Below are 10,466 nucleotides of genomic sequence, written 5' to 3'. Positions count from 1 at the left end.
ATACCAGTCCATTTTAACTCACTAATGCCTAAGATATCGATGTTTATGCGTTCCATTTCATTTTTGACCACTTCCAATTTTCCCAAATTCATACTTCATACATTCCATGTTCCAATTTTCAATGGATGTTTACAGCTGTTTCTCTTCATTTTAAGTTGTTGCCCATCAGCAAATACAGGTTCTATGTGCTTTTCTCCCCCGAGCTTAACTGTATTCATGTCATTATGGTCAACCCTACATATGGAAAGCAACATTTTTTTATAGTTACCAGGAATGGGAAGATGAGGAAAAGTATCACTTTCTAGACGGTGGTGGTGATGGTTATGTACTGTGGAGTCAGTTCTGACTCATAGTGACCTTGTACAGGGTTTCTGAGGCTGTAAATCTTTACAGGAGCAGAAAGCCTCATCTTTCTCCCGTGGAACAGCTGGTAGTTTTGAACTACTGACCTTGCAGCTCACAACCTGATTCATAACCACTACGCTACCATAGCTTGTTGTTGATACTTGTTATTTTTGTTGATGGGAAAGGCAAAACCAAATATGAATAAAGTGTGCACAACTTAACCAAGGTTAATGAAGACACTCCAGGTATTTGCACGTTTCATTTTAATATTTGCTTTGTCTTCTTGAGCTTCCCTTTGAAATTTGCTATTCAGCTCTTTGACCTACTCATTTATTCCATTTGTCTTAGCTTCTCTACCCTGGAGAGCAAGTTTCAGAGTCTCTTCTGACATTCATTTTGGTCTTTTCCTTATTTCTTGTCTTCTTAATAACTTTTTGTTTTCTTCCTATGTGATATTCTTGATGTCATCCCATCAAAATGACACTTCTGATCTTCCGTTGTTAGTGTCTATTGCAGTAAATCTGTTCATGAGATGATTTCTAAATTTAGGTGGGATATGCTCAAGATCATATTTTGGCTCTCGTGGACTTGTTTTAATTTTCTTAGGCTTCAACCTGAACTTGCATATGAGCAATTGATGGTCTGTTCCACAGTCTGTCCCTGGTCTTGTTTTGGCTGTTGATATGGAGCTTTTCTACTGTCTCTTTCTACAGATGTAGTCAATTCAATTGCTGTGTATTCCATCTGATGAGGTCCATGTATAGTTGCTGTTTATGTTTTTTAAAAAGTATTTGCAATGAAGAAGTCATTGGTCTTGCAAAATTCTATCATCCTTTCTAACATCAAGGTCATATTTTCCAAATACTGATCCTACCTTCTTGTTTCCAACCTTTGTATTCTAATCACCAGTAATTATCAATACATCTTGATTACATGTTTGGTCAATTTCAGACAGAAGAAGTTGGTAGAATTATTCAATTTAACCATCACTGACTTTAGCAGTTGGTACGTAAATTTGAATAATAGTTGTATTCATTGGTCTTCAATGTAGGTGTATGGATATTATCCTATCACAGACAACGTTGTACTTCAAGATAGTAGATCTTGAAATGTTCTTGTTGATAATGAGTACAACACCATTCTTCTTCAATTGTCATTCCCATGTAAAGATATATGGGGGAACCATATGATACAGTAAACCATATGATTATCAGATTCAAATTGGCAAGTTCCTGTCCATTTCAGCTCACTGATGCCTAGAATATTGATGTTTATGCGTTTCATTTCATTTTTGACAACTTCTAATTTCCTAGACTAATATTTCATACATTTATCTATGTTTACAGCTGTTTGTTCTCATTTTGAATTGTGCCCCATCAGCAAATGAAGGTTCCGAAAGCTTCACTCCATTTGCATCATCACAGTCAACTCTACTCTGAGGAGGCAGCTTTTCCGCAGTCGTATTTTGAGTGCCTTCCAACTTGAGGAGCTCATTCTCTGGTACTATATCTGACAATATTCTGGTGTTCATTATAATGTTTCAGTAGTTAATATTCTGGTACTGACAGTGTTCCACTGCTATTTATTGTTTCCAGTGACTAGGTATTAGGAAGTAATCTGTCTCTCCTTCTTCCTAGTCTGTTTTAGTCTGGAAATTTGGCTAAAACATGCCCACCATTGGAGATCCTGTTGCTATTTAAAATACAGGTTTCATAGCTTCCAGAATCACAGCAACATGCAAACAACCACAGTATGACAAACTGACAGATGAGTGGTGGATGATTGAATATGGTTGAGGTGAATTTCTCCTTTGGTTATTTCTTTTGTATTGAGTATTTTCCCTGATGATTCAATAAATTATTTAATCACTTTATTTATGACCTAGTAATTTCATAATCTAGAGACTCTTTTGTAGGTATGTTTGGGAAGACACATTAAAGAAAATTCACCTCATATGGTCATAATAGCACACACACACAAAAAAAACAAAACCTGCTGTATATTCCCACATGGAATTGCATAGGAGTGTAAAAGAACACACTCTCATTCTAGTCAATGAAATTAAACTTATTTGTTTAGAAACAATGTTTAGAAAAAAGGTGTTATTATTTCTATAAAATTCAAAACATGCAAAATTAAATAACATGCTAATTTCTGCTACAACAAAACTATGGAAAAAGCAAAGGAATCATAAATGCCAAGTTGAGGAACATTGTTACATTTTTTTGAGAGTCAGCGGTAAGGTGGCAGTGGGATAGGATCATGCAGCAGCACATCAACAGCATTGAGTTCATATTGTAAACGTCAAGGAAAATGTAACGCTAAGCCCTTTAAACTCCACTCTCTCTCTATCCTATAAGCTAACCTTCTCATGTGCATGTCCATATATATTATTGTTTGTTCCAACTCAGCCACCCTGTACAGACACGGTTTTCCATCTGTAGAGCTTTGTGGAAGCAAAAAGCCCGCATCTTTCTCCTGCGGAGCGTCAGGTGGGCTCCAACCGCCCGTTTTATGGTTTTCAGTCCAGGGCTTATTGTACAGAGCTACTACTGTTCTCCCTCATACATATTATAAACCCCAAAAGACAAGGTTATCACTTTTTTATTTAAATAGTCTTTTTTTTTTAAGTAAGATTAAAAAAATACTTTTTCCTCTGACATTTCAATTCTGCTGTTAATTTCATCCAGTGACATTTTGTTTTCAGATCATATATTTTCAGTTCTAGAATTTTCATTTGATTCTTTATGTTGTGTGTTTCTCTGTTGAGCTTTTCGATTATTTCCTATGCTTATTAAAAAGGAATTGCAAGCAAATTCTGAGTAATGAAATGCTGTACTAGAATTGTTGGATGGTGAGGAAATTTTTTATAATTTATTTAAAAATATATGAATATGTTTTTAAATTGAATTATCACAGTTTTAAAATATTATCCCATAAAATAAATACTGAGACATTTGTACATACAACTTTAGTACAAATATCCAGGCATCCGTCAACAAAATGTGACTATGGAATAACATCACATTTCTCTGACTGAATTGTCATCTAGTAGAAGGATAGTTAAGGAGCTCTGGTAGCGTAGTGGTTACGAATCGGGCTGCGAACCTTAAGGTCGGCGGTTCGAAACTACCAGCTGCTCCGCGGGAGAAAGATGAGGCTTTCTACTCCCGTAAGGATTTACACCCTCGGAAACCCTGTACAGGGTCGCTATGGGTCGGACCCGACTCGACGGCACTTAACAACAACAACAACAGAAGGATAGTTAGTCAATCCTATAGTTCTTTTCCCAAAATATTTTTTAGAATCTCCAAGATGTTAATTCTTATTCATTACTCTTTCCCCAACTTTTTATTATGAAAGTTTTCAAACATACAAATTGAAAGACTAAAACAATAAATATCAATATATTATCCATGTACATTAAACATTTATCTAACAATTGGTAAAACTGTTAAACATTTTACATATTTGCTTAATTTTTGTGTGTACATTATAGTATATACATATACATATATGTGTGTGTGTCTGTGTGCTGTTTTCTAAATTATTTGTAAATAAATTACAGCCATCATGACACTTAGCCTAAACATTAAGACTTCACTTTGCATATTGTAAGAATAAGTATAGCCTATATAACTACAGTATCAGTACCAGATTTAAGGAAATTAATAATAATTCTACAATTTTATGTAATGTCAGCACATACTCATATTTTCCCAATTATCTCAATAAAAGCTGCTAATATCATTTTTACTCTCTTCTAATTTAGAAAATGGAGCTCTGGTAGCATAGTGGTTATGAATCGGGCTGCGAACCTTAAAGTCAGCAGTTCAAAACTACCAGCCACTCTGTGGGTGAAAGATGAAGCTTTCTGTTCCCATAAAGATTTACAGCCTCAGAAACCCTGTACAGGGTCACTAGGGTCGGAACCGACTCAACGGCACTTAACAACAACAACACTCTAGAAAAATTTTCCTTATCTTTGTTTTTTAAAACCTAAATGTTTTAAAGACTCCAAAGTTGTAAATTTCACATTCTTTATTTTATCATATCCTCATAGTACTGTTTAACTTTATTCCTAATCCCAAAATTCCTGTGGCAACATGGAAATATCTTGTTCCCCAATAAACTATTACTTAGTGGTTCTAGTTCTATTGCTAATTAATGACTGAATTAATCATCATTTACTATAAAGAGTTGAAAACAGTGAATTTGTAATTTTATCATTCCTTTTATATTCTTCTGTTAAAAACAAGCACACAAACTTCTGTTTTACAAAACTTTTTCTTTTCATGCTTCTTTTTTTTTTTTTGAGGATCACTAAGGACTCATAGGTTGTTCTTTATTCAGGATTTTATAGTTATTTTTCTAATCAAATTATCCTGAAATTGGCTACATATCCCTCTGTCTCCTAAGCTTTTTTTCATATAATCCCTTAGTTTTTGAGAGCTGCCTTGATTTATGTCTTAACAAATATTCCTGAAAATCCTTCAAATTGCTTGTATTTGTTCACTAATCAAATAGTTCTCTTCCTCTGAGTTCAGGGCAACCATAGTCACTAGAAAGTGAGGGGAAACTCCTGGAAAGGAGACAAAGAAGAAGGAGTATTAGCAATATTTGTGTCTAAATTCTGCACAAATCTTTGACTCACCCTAAACAACTCATGCAGATTGTAAAGCAGCCTAGCTAAGGAGAAAAGGACTGAGCTTAAATCTGAACGGCCACCCAGAAGACAGAGTATGCAGTTAGGGTCAGGCGTAAAAGAGTACAGAAAACATTTTATAATAAAACATGGCTTCTTTTAGAAAATAAACTTTCTGGAAAAGAAACTTTCAAAAACATGATTTTAAAGCCCAATGTTTTCTTTAACAAGAGATGGAGTTTGTTAAGTAGATGATTTTGAAGGCAATAATAAGTAAAATAAATCCATTAAGTATACATAAATTACAGTGAACATCAACTGGAAAATGTGGACACTAAGATGAGTAAATAGTTTTTATACATACCTGAATTACTTCATAAAGATGCACCTGAACACTCCCTAACAAAATAGGATAATTTTCTGAATCTTCATGTTTCATTAGTTCCACGTAAATATTATTCCGGTCATCATCTTGACGTCGGGGAATCTCAATATTAAAATGCATTTTTTTAAAAAGCACATTAAATTTGCAGTCTGAATTTCAGATATAATGTCTGATTAAATACATAATTATATTGTATGCATACCTAATGAACAGTTTTTGTATGTAACTCCGTAGCCCTGTAAATTTTTTATTTCACAGTCATATATATCTTAAAACCAGCAACAATCAGGATCTTGTTTGTCCATCTGATGTCAGTTTTAGTTTTTATGGCATACCCATTGTTTACATTATCTTTTTAACTCTAACAAAAGTCCACTCTCATCTCGTTACCAAAATTCCATCACTAAAGGTCAGGCATCTAATATTCTTGCCAGTCTCTGTTTTTATAACCTTTTGAAAGAATATGTAGCATTACTTCAACTCAAAACTTTCTCAACCTTAAGCTCAGTAGCACAATATCATTATTTTGTGAGCTTTAAGAACCCATACAATCTGTTGCTGATTAGTTTAAACAAACAAACAAAAAAAAGCCTTCCACCCCAAGATTCTAGGTACCTTTCTATGGCATCTTTTCCCACAATTGTTAAGTTTGTGACTGTTTCCCTGAAAAATTAGAAAAACTAATTGTAAGTGTCAACTTGTGTACCATTAGAGGGGTTAAGAATGCAGGCTCCGTTTTCCAGAAATTTGGCTTATAGATCATTAAAACCAATCTAGCCAGTGGAAAACTATAAATACTGAGTAAAATATCTTCTTAAAAGCACAGAAGAGTTCATGGCAAGCAAGGAGTTGTTGTTGTTGTTGTTATGTGCTATGGAGTAATCATGCAAAACTCCAAGTATTGGCAGAAATTTGGAGAAGTGAATTAGACCCTGAAGTTGCACTTGTACTGTGGGCATTTCCCAGGTGACCCGGAACTGGAGTTTTCAAAGTCTTGAAAGGCAGAGAAAAAACAAGGCAACCACATGTCCCTAAACTTCCTTCCATAAAGTGAAGAACTCAAAAGGCCATTGTCTCAGTGAATGAAGAAACCTTTCTCCCAACTCATCCATAGAAGGGAGCAGGAAGGCTTGCATTGGTAGGCAGAATGAGGGGGAAACTCTCTTAGAAGGTTTAACAAAAACCAGTTCATAAGGAATTGCAGCACATCTTCACAACCACTGTTGTTGTTGTTGTTGTTAAGTGCCTTCGAGTCGGAGCCGACCCATAGCGACCCTGTACAGGGTTTCCAAGGGTGTAAATCCTTACGGGAGTAGAAAGCCTCATCTTTCTCCCGCAGAGCGGCTGGTAGATGGTATGAAAACCCTCAAGCATAGGATGTCATTTGAAGTGATCTCAAATGATAGTGGCCTCAGGTGATTGCCTAATCTCTCTTCCACAGAATGGTTTGTGGGTTTGAATTTCTGACCTTTGAGTTAGCAGCCCAAAACTTAACCCACTTCAAAACCAAGACACCTCCAGATGACTTAGAAGCAAACACAAAGCTTCCTTAGTGCTGCAACTTTCATCACAGGCCTCAAAGAAATCCCCCAAATAGATAACTGATGTTAAATTGAGGGGTTACAATTGAGATGACATGAAATGTATGATTTGGTAAATGCAAAACGATGATGGTCTGCTTCCTTTTATGTAAACTTCCAATTAATTCATAATAAAAATTTTTTTTAAAGAAAATTTCAAATTTCCATTTACAGCACTTATCTGTCCAGATCTGGATACTCTAAAACAATAATTTTGCTTCTTTTTTTTCATTATTTTTTCTGATTTTTCTTCTAGTAGATTAATATTGAGAGATTTGTTTTTAGTCTCACTAATTCTGTCTTTTATTGATTCGATTTTCTTCTATGTCCTTTCAATAAAGTGTCTATTTCTGAAACCTTGGTATTAATCTTCTAGATTTCTATTTGCTGTTTTTACATGCTTTCTAATTTCTTCATGTATATTGTCAGTTTGTTCTTGTATGGGACACCATCAAGAGGCATAACTTATGTGATAGGAATTCAAAAACAGGAAGGGACCGAAAAAAAAAAAAAAAAGGTACATATAAAATTGTTAAAGATTTGATGTGAAAAAACTTTCTAATATAATGAAATACAAGACTAAAAATTAAAGAGTGGAAAAAAATAAGCCAAGTTACCTGCAGCAATAAACAAGCAGGAGTGGCAATACTAATCTCTCATAAAGTAAACTTTAAGACAAAAATCAGCATAAGAGACAAAGAAGGACACTATCTCAAGGTCAAAGGGTCAACTGAGCAAGACGACATAACCATAATAAATATCTATGCTCCCAATGAAAAAGCACCAAGATATATGAAACAAACCTTACTAGAATTGAAGAAAGGAATAGATAAATCTACAATTATAGTGGGAGATTTTAATATGCCACTTTCGAAAAGGAACAGAGCAAACAGAAATAAACTTGACAAAGTTTATTTATTTATTACAGAGGAACTAAACAGCACAATCAACCAACTTGACCTCATAGATGTGTACAGAGCATTCAACCCCCAACAACAGCACAATATACAGTCTTCTCCAGTGCCCATGGAACATTCTCCAGAATTGACCATGTGTTAGGTCACAAAGCAAGCCTCCATGAATTCATAAACATCAAAATACTACAAAGCATCTTTTCAGACCACAATGCTATAAAACTAGAAATCAACAATAAAAAGACCAAGGAAATAAAGTCGAATACATGGAAACTGAACAACATCCTGCTGAAAAACAACTGGGTAAAAGAAGAAATAAATGTGAATTCACAAAGTTCCTAGAAACAAAAGAGAATGAAAACACAACATAACAAAATCTTTGGGACATGGCGAAAGCAGTGTTGGTCTTTAATTTTCTTTCTTAGTGACGTACTTGCCTAGTTTTGGTATGAAAGTTATGCTGGCTGCATAGAAAGTGTTAGGAAGTTTTCTGTCCTTTCCTATATTCTGGAATAATTTGAGAATTGGTGGCAGCTCTTCCTCGAATGTTTGGTAGAACTCACCAGTGAAGTCATCTGAGCCTGGACTTCTCTTTTGTTATGGGTCTGTTCAGGTTTTCTATTTCACTGTGTGTAAGGTTAGGTAGGTTGTGTTTTCCTAAAAATAGATACATCTCTTCTAAGTTTTCAAATTTGTTGGAGTACAGCTCTTCTTAGTATTCTATTATTCTTTTGATTTCGTTTGGTTTCATTGTGATATCACCCATGTGGTTTCTAATGTGAGTTATTTGTGTCTTGTCCCTCTTTTCTTTTGTTAGGTTTGCCAATGGTTAGTCAATTTCATTAATCCATTTAAAGAACCAACTTCTTGTCCTGTTGATTCTTTCTATAGTTTTTCTGTTTTCCATCTCATTTATTTCTCTCTTATCTTTATTATTTCTTTTCTTTTGGTGACTGTTAGTTCCCTCTGTTGGTCTGTTTCTAATTGTTGGAGATGTTGTGTTAATAAGTTAATTTTGGTTCTTTCTTCTTTTTGGCTGTGTACATATATCGCAAAATTGAAACAAGACTTTCACCTCATACCGTATACAAAAACCAACTCAGCATGGATTAAAGACCTAAATGTGAACCCCAAAATTATGAAGGTCATCAATAAAAAAATAGGAACAAATGTGAGGACTCTAATACAGGGAATACACAGACTACCAAACATTTTGAAAACTACACAAACAAAAGTAGACAAAATAGATGAGTGGGACATACTAAAAATTAAAAACTTATGTGCATCAAACGACCACTAAAAGAGTAAAAAGTGAAACCACAGAATGGGAAAATTTTTTTGCAATGACACATCAGACAAGGGACTCATTTGTAAAATATATAGGAAACTACAACACCTCTACAAGAAAAAGACAAATAACCCAAATTAAAAATGGGCACAGGACATGAACAGACACTTCCCTAAGGAGGAGATCAGGGCATCCAACAAATATTTGAAGAGATGTTCACAATCACTAGCCATTAGAGAGATGCAAATCAAAACAACAATGATATATCATCTCACACCAGCAATAACAGCAAAGATCAATATAGTAGAGGAAAATAAATGCTGGTGAGGATGCGGAAAGACTGGGAGCCTCCTACATTGTTGATGGAATTGCAAAATGGTCCAACCTCTCTGGAAAGCAATATGGCACTTCCTCAGAAGGTTGGAAATAGAAATACGTTATGATCCAGCAATTCCTCTACTTGGTATTTACCCACAAGAAACACTAGCCATAACACGAGTAGATATATGCACACCAATATTCCTAGAAGCACTATTTACAATAGCAAAAAGATAGAGACATCCTAAGTGCCCATCAACTGAAGAATGGATAAACAAACTATGGTACATACACACAATGTAATACTACGCTACTTTGAAGAACAACAAGGAAGCTGCAAGCCACCACATAACACAGATGAACCTTGAGGACATTGTGTTGAGTGAAATTAGTCAGCCACAAAAGAAGAAATTCTGCATAGGACCACTACTGTAAAAGACTAAGAAAAAGAACCCACCCTAAAAGGAGGTGGGGGGGAATTATATATATATTTGCTGATCACCAGGATGTATGGGATGAGAGGAGTGGAGGGAAGGGAAGATAGAGCACAAGGTAAGGAACAAACACAGGATAGCTTGGGTGCTGGTGGGGCAGGGGGGCACAATACACAAGAAAGGGGAGGGGAAATGGAAGAACAAGGCTGATGGGAGAACAGTTAGGCAAGTTCTAATGGGCTAAGTGGGACACAGGTAAACAATGAACAACTTTGGAACAACAGGGCTATGGGATACAGGGATTGAGGCATGGTTTGAAGGGGTGAGAAAGTGGAATAATGTTAAGATGATTGGCTGTCTTTTGACTCTTGGTCTCCCTTTCCTTGTTGTTGTTGTTGTCAGGTGCCATCAAGTCTGAACCGACTCATAGCGACCCCATGAACAGCAGAACAAAACAATGTCCGATCCTGGCCCAACCTCACTACCGCTGCCATACTTGAGTCCATCAATGATGCCACCTGGCCAATCCATCTCATTAGGGGTCTTCCTCTTTTTCT

General features: G+C 35.5%; 1 protein-coding gene across 1 annotated transcript in view; it reads right to left on the bottom strand.

Annotated features, from left to right (window-relative positions):
• Window positions 1–10,466, bottom strand: part of LOC102835311 — a 205,963-nt gene that overhangs the window by 141,078 nt on the left and 54,419 nt on the right. The window contains exon 7 of the mRNA XM_006862032.1: window positions 5,355–5,477. Within this exon, the coding sequence (XP_006862094.1) occupies window positions 5,355–5,477 (123 nt within the window). The remainder of the gene's footprint in view (window positions 1–5,354; window positions 5,478–10,466) is intronic.

The sequence above is a fragment of the Chrysochloris asiatica genome, unplaced genomic scaffold (assembly GCF_000296735.1).
Source record: "Chrysochloris asiatica unplaced genomic scaffold, ChrAsi1.0 scaffold00045, whole genome shotgun sequence".
NCBI lineage: Eukaryota > Metazoa > Chordata > Mammalia > Afrosoricida > Chrysochloridae > Chrysochloris > Chrysochloris asiatica.
Note: the sequence above shows the minus strand (reverse complement) of the source record. Positions and strands in the feature narration are given on the sequence as shown.